The sequence below is a fragment of the Dermacentor variabilis genome, chromosome 2 (assembly GCF_050947875.1).
Source record: "Dermacentor variabilis isolate Ectoservices chromosome 2, ASM5094787v1, whole genome shotgun sequence".
Taxonomy (NCBI): Eukaryota; Metazoa; Arthropoda; class Arachnida; order Ixodida; family Ixodidae; genus Dermacentor; species Dermacentor variabilis.
The window spans coordinates 37,540,854-37,555,903 of record NC_134569.1 but is presented as its reverse complement, the minus strand read 5'-3'; the positions used below and the strand labels follow the sequence as shown (position 1 = coordinate 37,555,903).

The window sequence follows — 15,050 nt, the reverse complement described above, 5'->3', positions numbered from 1 at the left end:
CATGCAGAGCAATACAACAACACCTGCTTTCCTGTTTTTGCTCACGCCGTATCAACTGATTAACCATGATTAAACCATTAATCGAAAACATTCACCGACGATTATGATACACCCTAATGCGAAACTGGAACGCATCTCTATATGTGTTTTCATTTTGCAATATATTGAGAGATTGCACCGATCACCGCACCGACTGGCAGAGCCGCAATGCGCGGCGCTAGTCACACAGTTGCCGCTTCCCGGCAACTGCAGCTTACGCAGCTTATGAATCTTTACTGGGAAATGCTTGCAGTGAACGCTATAAGTGAAGGCGAGCTTTCTAGTTCTTTTTTTTTTCTTTCCCTGCACGGCTGGTGGTGTGGATGCATGGATGGATGTTATGAGCGTCCCCTTTGGAACGGGGTGGTGGGTTGTGCCACCAAGCTCTTGCTATTATACTGCCTAATGTCCTACCTAGGTTAAACAATAAAAAAGAGAAAAAAAATAACGCTATAAACTACCCCACCCAAATTTTCTGATCCCCTATTTCGAAGTTTGTGTTAATACGTCTCCGTTTTTTGTTGTTTCCCTACTTTGCTTCCACCAATCCTCCAAATGCCTCTTACTAATGCCTATTGCGGACATGTTTACTTTTCCACTGCTCTCTCTGAACCCAAATGCTTCAAGGAGGCCAGTGGTGCCTAAATCGACCGCTGGGTAGACGTCTTCACATTCTAATAAAACATGCTCCATAGTCTTCCTAGCTTTACCGCAGCAAGCACATGCTTCTTCCGTCTTATATTTCGCTTTATAGGTCCATGTTCTAAGGCATCCCGATCGTGTTTCAACAAATAATGAGCTTCCCTCTGAGTTATCATAAATTGTTTCTTTCCTGATTTCGTTTTTTCGTCTTAAGTAGTTATTCATGGCAGGTTTTTTTTCCATTGCCGCCACCCATGAGATTATTTCAGCCTCTCTGACTTTTCACTTAGCCTTCTTTGTTGCTGTGTTGCCCACCCTACAGGCCGCATACTTGCTGGTAAGCTTCCTAATTCTTTTCCTCCACTGTGAATCAATGTTTTTCCTGTACAGATACCTGAACACTCTTCCAGCCCATTTACTTTCTTCCATATTCCTCAGCCTGGAAGAGCGAACATGAGCGCCATCTGGTGGTCTTTCTAGGTGGCTTCCTTCGCCTTCCTCATCTCTCGGCACCTCATGCTTTCCTTGCACTTTCCTTCTTGCGCTCATTTTGCCCTCTCTTTCTGCCTCCGCGTTCTTCCGCCTCCGCGTTCTTTCTGCGCTCCGCGTTCGCTCCTTCATCGCTATAGCTGTGCTCGGTCACGCTGAGGGAGGGCGAGGCGTGCCGACGCTCAACGCAGAATGGGCGCCGCCTAAGCGCTCCGATCTACAGCACTGTCGCCTTTCCCGAAGAACACTACCACCGCCTCATAATGGTCTGATGCGAGACGAAGCCGGAGTATGGCGAAACTCCTAACAAACATATCCACATTTAAGTCTCTACCACGCCATACACCCTGCGTTGTGTTCTTATAAATGCTCACACTGCGAGCAGTGCGCAACGCTTTACCACATGGTATAGGCTTGCGCAAGCACACCACAGCTCACACCCATCACACACCCCACTACACGTCAACGGGAGGCAGCGCTGTCCAGCGCTCCGACTCGACGGACTAGCTCAAGCTGCTGGTCAACCGAGCGAGAAGGGCAGCTAAGGTCGCTGGAATCTTGGACCGAGGAGACCACGCACTGCATAGCGGAAGAGCTACCTACGCTCGCGTGCTCTTTTGGTCCTGGACAATCCGGATAATCGCCACAGACGACTCTAAAGATTGAATCCTATCATGAAATTTAAGTTACTACCAAATTAAAAATCAGCGCAGCTGTGCCATTCTCGGCTGGGAGCGGCGTTACTGGCGAGTGCGTGCACCTCATGCGACGCACCGAGTCTCTAGACTGAGTTGCGCGATGTGAATGAGACTATTGGTCGTGTGATGTGTGACTGCCCTCAATACGTGGAAGACGGTCAAAAGTTGGTCATTACGCGCCTCGATAGCCCGCAGCTGTCGGCGGACGTTATTTTAGGCCCTTGGCCAGACGTTATAAATTGGTCTTTAAGGCCATCCAGGCCTTACTTGATTTCATAAAAAGCACAGGCCTGTACTGTGCAACTTCATGGTAGGCTTTGAGTTGTCCAAATTGCTAACGGTATGTTTTACATCCTCTTTCACTAGTTATCGTCACCCATCACGCGCCTCTTTCTTTCCCTCTACCCCTTCTCCCAGCGCAGAGTAACCACAGGCCGCTGCGCCCGGTTTGCCCGAGCCCGTGTACGCAGCGTTGATGAGTGTACCGCCATACGCGGAGCTCAGCCACATGGGTGTCTGGAAACAGTGATGAAAATGAAACCATAACTTTTTGAGGGCTGCTTGTTTTGTCCCCTTTCACTCCTCGGTCCCGCGCGGCACTCGCGCCGCTCGCGCAAAGTTGGTTCTTTATTCTATGGCTCGCGCTCGGTTGTGTGGCTAGTGTGCAGCCGTCCCGAAACAAGTTTTCGTAGCCCATTTGCAAACTTAGACATCTAGATCGCTAATGTGCGTCACCGACAGAAGTGTCAGAACTTTCGTTTGCCGTTGACTGAACTTGAAGGTGCGCTGCTGTAGAGCTCGCCGGCTCGTTGGGTGCGGGATACGATGAAGAGCTCCGGACTGGGTGTTTTGTCTCCAGCCATTAGCCTGTTTGCCGGCACCCTTATTGGATTCGTGATCACTAGTCAGATCTTACTATGGCTCAATAGCGAAAGTTTTTGTGACACATCTCCTTTTAAACGAACACAAGCCGCACCAAAGTCTCGCCTTCTATTCGTTGGCGTGATGACGGCAGAAAAGTATCTGTCTACACGAGCTCTCGCAATCCAGCGCACTTGGGGCAAAGCCTTGAGTGGAAGGCTCGCTTTCTTCTCAAGCGGCTCGTCGCATTGGGACGGCGAGGAGAAACTACCTTTGGTCGCTCTCCGCGGCGTTGATGATTCATATCCGCCGCAGAAGAAGTCCTTTCTCATGCTCAAGTATATGCACGATCACTATATCGACCAGTACGAATGGTTCATGCGCTGCGACGATGACGTTTACGTGCACGTCGAAAGACTAGAGCGCTTCCTCCGCTCTGTTAATTCAAGTAAGTGACTTAAACTACTGCAGCTCTTGTCTACGGCTTGCTAGCAGCGTAATGTGTGTCTGCAGTGTTGATTACTGGCCTGCTTTAGTTGTGTTTACGCTTGATGCCCTTATCTTAAAAGTGATGCGTCGTGTGAATCTCTGATTGCACGCAGGCAAGCCACAGTACATTGGTCAAGCTGGTCTCGGAAACAAAGAAGAATTTGGCCAGTTGAGCCTTGAACCTGATGAGAACTTCTGCATGGGTGGACCTGGTGTGCTTTTCAGTAGGGAGACCCTTCGACGTCTTGTTCCACACATCTCAACCTGCCTGAAGCATCTTTATTCAACCCACGAAGATGTTGAAGTTGGCCGTTGTGTCAGACGGCACGTTGGCATTCCTTGCACTTGGTCTTACGAAGTAAGATCTCTAATTTCGTTAATTGGTAGTGTGCACACTGTTAAAAGTCATTTGCACATGTTTCCTAAACTGTGGTGCTTGCATACAAAGCTTGCGATGGTGGTTTTAAGCCAGGTTTTCATATATTTGTCTTGGTCATACCGCTGCATTAGTTTATAAGCATTTTTTGTTGTGTTACAGATGCAAACAATTTTTTATCACAACTTCTTCGGTGAGGTGGCTCTGAAAGGCCGTGTGAGGCGACGTGAAGTGCACAGGTCACTAACGCTGCACCCTATCAAGGACCCTCGTGAAATGTACAAGGTACATGCATATTTTGGTGGATTTCGTGCTCAAGAGCTGAGGCATCGGTCACTTCAGCTTCTCAGGGAAATACGATGGGCTGCTCAGAGCTATGGTGGATGTGTGTCACCAACCCAAGTAAGTTTCACAGTGACAGCATTCAGCTCCTAGGAGGTACGAGTAAACCTTGCATATGTTACTGTGTGTCAATGTGCTTGTGCACTTAAAGTGACACAAAATCTGAAGTAGCAGCACTATGTGCCAGCATAGAGTACTAAACAGATGACCCTCTATATGTGCTTTGCCAATGTCTCCAAAACAGGTTTCAAAATGCATAATTTGCTGTTAATGTAACATATTCCTTTTAATTCATGTATTGGAAGTCACTTGTGCTGCAGTTTTAAAAAAGAGAGAGATGACATGCAGACAATTCTGAGTTATGTGCCATAAATTACTATTCAGACGCTCTAGGAAATACATCAGCTTCACTAAATGCAATGGCAGTTCAAATCTCAACGCTACAACCGTGGTATGAAACTACATGCAGCAGGCTCTGCATGTGCAGCTGTTGCCATGGTGAGGAAAATGAGATGTAAGCCGGCCACACTGTAGGTTAATGGTATGTAATCTAGCATTTTCATACAGTAGAGAACAGTTTTCTTTCATTATAATCAAAATATTGCGCCTAGCCCCCTATGTATTGAAAGCATATGGCTGATTGTTCTTCATTTACAGTACAATGTCGTAAATAGCTGTAGGCAGAGTTAAAAAGCAGGGTAACAGAGCATAGTGTGTCTGTACCTTATTCCTTGTGACCTCTGGAGATAGAGGACGGCTCACTGTAACACCCATTGAATCATTGCAAACAGTCCCTACATCTGAGTGTCAATGCATCTTCTGGTCAGCTTGTTGAGAGTATAGGAAAGTGAAGCCAAAGGTGGAAGCTTAAACGAAGTTGTAAATGGTTTGTGTAGCAATGTTAAGCTCATTTGAGAACTCGGTTGCAGCTGATATCAAAATCAATTGCACAAACTGAAGACTGAGGCAGTCTATTAAGATATTATCACCCAGCATACTTCTTTGTAAGTTTCCTATCAGAACTACATTTTACTGTTTCCCGATGCATGTGGCTTATTTGTGGGCATCTTGAGTGTAGCACCAATATTTCAGCACTGTTCATTGTTAATATTGTCGTGAGTGCAATGTACCTACCTCCATCAACTTTCTAGAGTTCTTACGCAACTTTGTTGCACGTAATACACCTCTTGTTTTTTAAAAAAAATAATTGGTATTTAAAAAAAAGTACTTTTGCACAGTACCAGCTCAGCAATTAATCTACTATTAAAGTTTAATTATAGGCTGCTCACATTTTGGCACTTATATGTCCGGTGAGTGAATATCTCTGCTGAAGCAGTACTATGGCTATTCACAAAATAAATGCATTTACTCACCTAATTTTTTTTTGCCTTGTTATTTAGGGAATGGAGCTTCTTTCATAAACATTTTTTTTTAAATATTTAATAGGCTGCATCACCATGGTGTAAGGGCATTGTGAATGGATCTTCAGCCCTTTCTGAGATGCCTTCCCTTACCAAGTACTTTCCAGGAGAAATTCAAGATCTCCTAACATGGGACTTCTTTGCAAAGAGCCTCTACTCTGATCAAGTAAGACCTTGGTAATTTTCTATGCATGTACGGTTGGAGGAAATACAAGCAAGCCAAATATGTGTGTGGATGCGGAAACCAAGTATTAAACGTATTCACTTCCAGAACTGGCATACATGTACTGCAGCTTCATTTACAAGCACTTGTAGATGCATTGATGTTGTTTATGCTTTTTGCACACAACATGTTACAAAGGCTGCTGTGCTCAGTTTGAATTTTAGTATTGTTTATTGTACCCTGCAATTAAATTAGAAAGCCGTTCCGATTAAAGTGGTTGGTGCATTGCACTGTTCAGGTACACAAATTATTAATATTCACTTATTTATTATTATTATTTTGTTGTTGTTGCCATTAGTCATGATATGATATGAAGTGTCATTGAATAAAGCCTGTCTATTGCATTCTGCCTACTAGGGCATATCAATGATGCAGTGAAAAAAAGCAAGCTCATAATATTAGTTAATTATGTAAGCAGTCTGATAATATAATTTAGAAACATCAGTGCAAAATGTAGACAATGACGAAAAAGAGGCCGCACAGCGTAAGCATTCAGTTTACCTATCTTTTAAGTTTCGATAATATAGATATATGCCAACGCTGCATAATAACTGAAACCCTGTCCTGGCTGCTGCAATTTCCTGTGATCATGGCAGATGGCAGCTTCAAGGTTATCCTGTCCTGCATCACTTGCAAAATGCTGAATGCAGGGATGGAAGTGCTATGCCAATTGCCCCATCTTGCACCAAACCATTAAGCTGTGCCAACCCGCGGCAAAACACTAATTTCGAATGAAGTCGCTCAATTTTGCTGGATGTGCCTGCTCAGTGGCAACCATGCAGCCATGTGTTGGCTATCGTAGAGCCCTGTAATCCACGCCTGAGCAACCTGTTTCAGTGTCGGCATCCTTTTAGTGTGGGTGTGTTAGGCCACTCATTGCAACTTTCCCGCAGGAAACTGAAAATTGTTTTATGCTATACGATGCATTACGAATGTTTTATGTAAATCTTGCGCATTTGCAAACTATGTGGACCAGCTAAAGATGAATTGAAAACTGGCATTCTTATGACGGAGTAGTCAGGAAACAAAGCTGTGCTCTCAGATGAATGAATAGGTCTGTTCAGTGTATAGCTCATAGCGTATAGCATAGAGCCTGAGAAGGCAGAGCTTAGCCCTGATCACTTGGTGAACGAGTTGAGGAGAAAAAGCATGGCTAGGGAGGAGTGTAACTTGTAATTGCACGTAGCTCTCTTTAATATGAGATGTTTCACTTGAATTGTGGCGGGAGTGTTTTACTTTAGCTGTACCCTACATGTCTACAAAATTTGTCCAAACCCTTTCAGGGAGTCTTTAAGAGTTCATTTGTTCGTTAATTTTTTTCTTTTGTTGTTTTGTTTGTGCACAAGCAACTAATATTTAAGTTGCATTAACTAACATTTCTTAACTCATTTATTTGATGAAGTGCCAGTGCAAAGGACATTGAGAAATGACAAACAAAAAAGAATAATATAAGAGCAGCAATATCTTTCAGAAAGTACACGTCAATGTGTCCCTGCACCAGTAGTATCAGCAGTCTTAGATGTAAACATCGCCATCTAGTACCCGTTGTGCATATTACACATGTGCAAACCAGAGGCGCAGTCTTGTAACGGTTTAAAAAGAAAACTATTACAAGATTGCACTACTTCGCATTTGATCAGGACCGAAGATGCACAACAAAACTGCTGGCACGTTGAGAAGAAAAGAGTGCAGCCACTCATTTTATGTGTTTGCTTTGAGATCAATGCAATCTATGCAACGCAGAGGAGTTTGCCACAAGAACAGCGTATGTATAAAAAAAAGAAAAAAAAGAACTATGGGCTTTTTTTTATTAGAAGAAAGGTACCTGTGAATCCTAGGTTACCTTAAATGCAGTTATTGATCATTTATGAACATCCTCCTCAACTTTTTCATTGACATCTAATGAAATAGATTAAGTTTATAAAGTTAGCTAATTAAATGCGTTCATGAGCAATGAACAAGAAATACTCACAGTGACCACCATGAACAACAGCCATCAACATACAGTGGATGCCGTTTGCAAAATGTCGTCTGTTATTTTTTTCATTCAATATTTTGGACACTGAATGATGGTTTATTTAAATTTACGAACTCAGTCTGTGCAAGTCGCACCGTAAACACTGTTGCTGCAAGCACCATTTCTGACATTTGCATATTCTTTCACCTTTTACAACTTAAGGTTGACAAAAACCGAAACATGATAACCTCGGCTTGCATTCTGCAGCAGCAGAAGTCTGATATTATATGGTGTGGTTGTGGAGAAAATAGAGTACCAAGAGTTCAAATCTCAGTGACAATTACAATTGCTTCTCGATATTTCTGGTCAAGAAGTTTCACGAAAGCAGGTGAGTAGTCTGCTGGTTTGCTGCACTAACATTGTGGTAAATGGAAGTCGTGCACGTGCAAAATATCCTGAAACGTTACACACGTGGTGCTCACCATTAATTGATGCAAATTTATCAATAGGGCAGTCAGGTGAGTCCAAAAATGTATAACGAAACTGATGAGCTATAAGCTGAATAGACCTGTTCATTAATCTGAGAGCACAGCTTTGTTTCCTGATTGCTCCATCATAAGAATGCCACTTCAATTCATCTTTAGCTGGTCCGCATAGTTTTCAAATGCGTAAGATGCCTAATGCCCAATGACTCAGTACATTTGTACAATATCATCAAAATCATTCCAGGGTCCCTTTAACTGGTATTAAGAAAAGCCTATCAACATGCAGTGGGTGCTGTTCAAGTAAAGCTCTCATTAATTTTTTTTTGTTGGCCACATATAGTTGGCGCATCCAGTATCTGAGAAACGCATATCGGTTCCCTTTGTTGGGTGGTTGACAATTTTTCCCTTTCAAAAACTTTCCTCTACCTTGCAGACTTTTGCAGTAACATAATAGTGTTTTGCAAAGTCAAATAAAAAAAAAACACTTTCTTTCTTGATTTGCCTATATTTCACCCATGTTGAGCTTTACCAAGCTACTTCAAAATTCATGTAGAAGGATCGACATTTGGGCGAGCCCCTTCAAGATGTTCAAAATTCATATCTTCTGCTCCAAAATGGGCAATTCCTGCTCCTGAGTGCCAAATTTGCTGCTACCAGAGCTGCTTCATAACTCGCTTGGCAGCTTCCATCCCTGTAAATGACATTGCATGCACTTGCCTCAAGCACCAATGTCCCATTGTACTGACTTCTCAGATACGTGCCGGCATTTTGCTCTGCATGTCTGTGATTTTGTAGCAATGCCTTTTCCGGTGCTATTCCTTTTCGCACTTTGTCAGTGGTCAGATCAATGCTCCACCCATGGTATCAATGGGACCAGCTGGCCATGAATGATGGATGATAACTCTGGCACAGAATCGAGCAGAAGGCATCACTACAAAATTATGGCCCAGTTTTATTTGTGCACACTTGAGATAGAATCCGTGGAATTGGTCCAACCTGAGATAGGGTTGGTGGCTCCACAGAGCAGTGCATTTCTTACCTTGTTCGACGTGCTCCTGTCAGCAAAGCATAACTGTAATGTTGGATGTTGGAAGTAGATGTTTCTTAGGTGCAATGTAAATTATATAATAGGACTTCGTTGGTGTTGTTGAGTATGAAATTGTCACTTCTTTATTTATAGTTTCACAATACAGTATATTGTGCAACAAACAGGTAGAGGATGTCTGTGCTTTGTACCTAATCGTTCCACACCACTGTTTCTATTGTTTCCCATTCCATTTTTTCCACTCTGGCATGGCTGGTTTATGCCTCTGATTACAGCATGGAATGTTTTCTGTGACAGGTGACAAACCCGCGTCGGCGCGTTGAATCATACTACGAGATCAGCATCAACAATGTCATTAGCGACCTGATGGAGCTCACAAACCGCTACTCCAAGCAGCGTGGTCGCGTAATTGAGTTCAAGGATGTGCTGTATGGCTACCTGCGTGTTGACCCACTTCACGGTGCCGACTATGTGCTTGACCTGCTGCTTACCTACCGCAAGTACCGTGGCCGCAAAATGACACTGCCCGTGCGGCGGCACGCATACGTACAACAGCCCTTTACCCAGTTGCGCATTCGGGATGTGACTCCTCCTGTGGACGAGTTGCGGCGGCGAGCCACAATCCGCTTTGTGCTACCACTGTGTGGCCGGCGAGCTGCATTTGAACGCTTCCTGCGCACCTTCCGCGACGTGTGCCTCGACAAGGATGACGCATGCAGCCTACTCGTGGTGCAGTACCGGGACCCCGCTGCTGAAGCCGATGACCTGGAGGGCACAGTGACCGCTGAGCGGGTGCTGGGGGCAGACTACGACAAGTCACGCGTCGAGTTCCTGCCAGGTGGCAATGGCGGCGAGTTCTCACGGGCCGCTGCTCTTGAGCTGGGTGCCTCACGCTTCAGAGATGATGAGCTGCTCTTCTTCATTGACGTTGACATGGCATTCGATGCTGGTGTGCTGCGCAGGGTCCGGGCCCATACGGCACGGCGCCGCAGTGCTTACTTTCCCATCGTGTTCAGCCAGTACGACCCAGCCTACACAGGCATTTCGGCTGCACACCCGCCCCATGTGGCCCCTGAGGAAGGCTACTGGCGGCAGTTTGGCTTTGGCATTGCTGCCATCTACAAATCGGACCTTGCAGCTGTTGGTGGGCTCGACGTCAGCATCCGTGGCTGGGGTAAGGAGGATGTGGACCTGTTTGACCGCATGGTGGCTTCCAACCTGTCCGTGGTGCGTGCCCCCGACCCAGGCCTGGTGCATGTCTTCCACCCGGTACGCTGCAGTCGTGACCTGGCCACTGCCCAGTATGACATGTGTTTAGGAACCAAGTGGACCAGCGTTGCCTCTGAGCGCACTTTGGCCACTATCATTGCACAGCAGCATCACGAGCTGCTCACGAGGAACTTTAGGCGCTGAGAAGAGTTTGCATCTTAATTTTGCATTGGAGGACAGTAGGTCGGCACGCACTCTGGCCAGAGGGCATTGACGATCCGTCATGCCTGAGCAGTTCCAAACACAATTCATTACTGCAACCGTTTTCGTCATGGCCTTTGTCTATGCACTATATACATATGTATTTGTGAACCGGTAGCATATGGTTGCATGTCTTGCCACAGGCCATGCTCGTGTTTAATGTGAACACTTGCACGGCAAATGGCAAAGTGTTAACATTTTTGGTGCTGCAACTACAACATATGTTTATTGGTTGTTTTCAAAGCTATTTTAGATTATTCCACTGGTATGATAACGTAACTGCTGTTCAGGATTTCCAGTGTTTGATGAAACTGTTACTGATTTGGCAGGAACACGGCAATTCTCGCATATCTGGTCTGAGGCATTGTCTTCTCTGAGGTTTGGCCACATAGAATTTTCATGCACTTTCTTGCTACAGGCATAGCAGCACATGTTAAGTGTTGCCTTGATGCTCCGAAACTCTAGATTTGATGGTGGGACTTTTTGTGTGTACAATTATATAATATTTACAAATATTGATAGTTGCCCATGCACATATTAAATTTCAGATCCCAATGCCATCATTTTCTTAAACTATTTTGTATCTTTCAGTGAGAGGGTTACAGGGGAGCACTTGACTTAGGCTCAGGTTTACAATGAGCTGCTCATGTACAGACTGTTTTCAATACAAAAGTCAGTTCATTTACAGCTTTTATCATTCTTTTTCATGTTTTTAAAATTAATTTTTCACTTACACAGCTAATGGCATTAAAAGAATACTGCTCTTTATTCTTTCCTTTCTTTATTATTCCTTCCTTTCTTTATTTCTTTTCCCCTAGTGGCTTGGCTTACTTGTCTCCAGTCAGTGTTTTGCCTTTGAGTATTGTGCTTCACTTCATTGCATGTCACTATCACGAATCTCGTAATAATCTTGTATGAACGCCATTAAGGTTGGTAATGTATGTATATCATCGATACATGACATGTAATATAGTGCCCTACTTTGGCAGATTTAAGTCCTTCTGTTCCCCCTGATGAATCATATAGAGGTTGCCACATTGAACTTGCTTTAGGGGAATGTAAATCGAGTAGTCCTTTTATAAAACAGCAGTTAACTATTCTTGGCTTGCCAATGCATGAAATCGCAGAAAGCTATATCAGCAGGAAGTTGAATGGGGTGTCCTCCACTATCATGTCCTTTGTGAAGTATGAAACCTTTGCCCTTGGTAAACGTGACATACTTTGTGTTTTTTTTTAGTGTTGCTTACTAAGTAGTTTTGTGTAGTATTTTAATTAATTGTCCCTTTTAAGCTTAACAAGTTATTAGAGAATGAACAGGTGCATGGCTATGAGGTGCTTCCTTGTTCCTGAAAGGTTCAACATGTCCAGCCCCAAAATCATTAAAGCAGACGTAATGAAGATCAGTTCCACTGAAGGCAAGCGTTATGCTTCAAAAGAAATGGCCAATTTGTATGTCGTAAAACTGCACGTTATGTTTGACTCAACATGGTGGTCAAAATGTGCATGCTACCATGTGCTTAGATGCATTGCCTTTCCAGTGACGTATATTCAGATGAACGTTTACGAAGTGTTTAATTCAACTAGAAATTACAGTTTTTATGGATATATCCTCTATTCATATTGTGACTTGATTGATCATGTGCCTCAGTTGGGTTAGTGTTTTTGAAGTAATTAGTGACTGAAAACCTCTGGTGCTGTTACAGATAATTGTCTTACATTGATTGCATTTTGTGAGGTGCACAAAATCAAATTTGTGTCCAAAGGTTGTACATCAGATGCCAGTGCCCATACTGAATTGTCTCTGGTGCTTTATGAATTCCTGCATATGTTTTGAAATTTACAACCTTGTAAATGCATAGGCATGGCTTGACCAATATTTGTATCTGAGCCGGACAGTCCAATTTCTAAAATATCATGACAGTAGTCTTCTCTATTTACAATTATGAACCATGGATTTTGCAGCACCTGCTACACTTAGACAAAACAAAATATTTTATTTTTTCTTCTGAGTGGGTTGGGGAGAGGTCCTCCGAACAGTTGAGCAGAACTCTGCTCAGCAACCTTCAGTAGTTGGGGCGGCCCTGGAAGGTGTCAGGGTATCCGACTACACCCTCCCTCTCCATGTTATAGATTCATGCTTTGACTGTTGGCTTTGCCACATTGCTGCCGTGCGCAAGGTGCGGTGTCCGTGCATAGGAAAACAAATATATATATTTTTTTATTGATAGATTAGCTATAAATCAACAGTCCATCAGAATATTTAAAATTGGGAATCATTGAGTTAGGTGCGAGGAAATAGTGAAGTAAAAAAAAAGAAATATAGGGACTGGTTGTAATATAGCCCGCAGTTGTGGAAATGCCACTATGATTACTAATGGGATGATTCCTTTTCCCTTCCTGCCTTTGAAGGATCAGTGTGATGACTATGAACAAAGCTTTCAGCATTTTTGTTTGTTTGCTGTGTGCTACTTGAATGGTACATTGTTGTTTCATGAGAGTCTCATTTGAGCTAAGCTGATGCATGCTTGCTAAGTTGATGTTTTAATGTTTTTAAGCGTGTTCTGTCATTGTCCTAAAAATATGTCTATGATCAGACGATGACTTTGTAGCCTCCACACATCGAGGCCTTCCGCTTTACTCAGCCTTTACCATCACATAGTATCTTTTGTACTCGTGCATGCTTTTGCAGTGTGACCAAGAACTTTTATCTCGGAAAACTTTCATCCACGTGCCTTAACACTGCCAAAGTGTGTGACTGTATGAATCCGTAGTTTCGTTGTTGTTTTACATCGCCTACATGCGTTGTGTCTTGACGCCATTTGCTTCTGCGCTTTGCCAACTCTTTATGGCACTACCTGTACCGTGCGCAGGTACTGTTGAAAAGTATTGTTAATAATTACCTTATGCGGAGTGTTGTACGCCATGCGCGTGTTGTTGAGAGGCATTGGTTGCGTGCTAGTCACGTTTACTTCTCGCACACTTTACATGTGCAATCGTGTCCGCGTACGTCCTCGCTGTGCTGTTCTTTGACGGGAAGGTTGGGCGCGGGACGCCCGTTTATTTCTGTTTTGCGGTTGCACACAGCGTGCCAAATTGTTTCCGGTATGATAAGTCTGGGCGGCCGGACGTCTTGAGTGGCGCTTCCGGAGTAGCCTCAGTTAACCGGAATGGCAAGCACCGAATCTCCTTCCTCTCTGTCTGCCGAAGCAGCCGGAATTGACTCATGGCTGAGTTTTCATTGAAGCTGCTGGTGACGGAACTAATCTCTGGTCACATGCTGTGGGCCCAACTTACCGTTACTGCAGTGCGGATCGCTTATAGCGTGCAAATGCTTAAAAGTTACAAAGCCGGTTTTAATGTGTGTTTTTTTTAACGCTAGCCCTACTACTATGAAACGATGCAGCGATTGACAGCTGCTCAGATGGAAGTGCGTACCGCTTGTTATACGCCGCACTTTTCGGACAAGCTCGCACATCGACTGCGTGCACAGCAAGTCCGCTTTCCCGCAATACTTTAGGGACGACGGTGAAGTTGAAAGACCAGGGGTGCGTGACGAATGGAGATAGCGTTTCGAGAACCTTTTCTTGAATATGACGCTTAAAACTACGTGCATATGCTTGTTTCCCGCCATAGGTCCAAGATGTCTTCATGAATTTTGAGGTGGAAGGATAATTACTGTAACAAAAGAAAATGAATGGGCGGCACTCTACAACTCCCACTATCGTGTCCTTGGGCCAGATTGCGCACCGAGTACGCTGCGATGGCGACTGTGCAAGCCTACAACTCGGCGCGTGTTATGTTTACTGGGCCATGATCAGATGTTTATCCGCCTAGCGCCCACAATAAAGTAAATAGAAATAGTTTTCTTTTCCTGACAATTGTTTCGCAGGTTACAGTCTAGATTATTACGGTTCCTCGAGATTTCTTCTCGTGGAGAGCCCTCTGGTCGTCTCCGCAGAACTGAGGCCCTTGGTCGTCTCCGTAGGCCCTTGTCAGTGCTTACTTGAAACGGCAAGGTTAGGAACAGCGCGAGCTGTAGTTCAAGGGAAATGCACTCCAGTGATGAGGCCTTGTGGTATGAGCCATGGAAATTATTGTAGTACATGTTAAAAGTGGTCTGCACTGCGCTAAAAGGACTGTTGCGCACGAGTACTCTTTGCCAACATTTCTTTATCCTGGCTGGCCTTGGCGTTCGTGTAGCGACAACTCTTAAATGTTTATCATGTTGTATTTTATACCTTTTATACTATTTTTACAGCGTGTGTCCACCGATCTTACGATGTTATATCAATAAACTCATTTTATTTGCCACAACGTCTATGTTTCACGCTTACTTCACACTGGCTCGTGTATCGCCTACGTTAATCATTTCACAATTCGCATAGAAAATTTTCTTGCACCGACGATTACGATACTCCCGAATGCGAAATTTGAATGCACCTCTATACGTGTTTTCATTTCGGAATATATTGGCTGGCGCGGATAATCTCTCTCGTGGGGCATATTGCAAACG

General features: G+C 44.1%; 1 protein-coding gene across 1 annotated transcript; it reads left to right on the top strand.

Moving 5' to 3' along the window:
* The first annotated feature begins 2,474 nt into the window (after nt 1-2,474).
* Nucleotides 2,475-12,142, top strand: LOC142571639 (chondroitin sulfate synthase 1-like). Its single transcript, XM_075680155.1, has 5 exons — nt 2,475-3,177; nt 3,332-3,576; nt 3,757-3,996; nt 5,383-5,523; nt 9,365-12,142. The coding sequence occupies exons 1-5, from the start codon at nt 2,694-2,696 to the stop codon at nt 10,478-10,480; spliced, it is 2,226 nt and encodes a 741-aa protein (XP_075536270.1). The 5' UTR covers nt 2,475-2,693; the 3' UTR covers nt 10,481-12,142.
* The last annotated feature ends 2,908 nt before the right edge of the window (nt 12,143-15,050 follow it).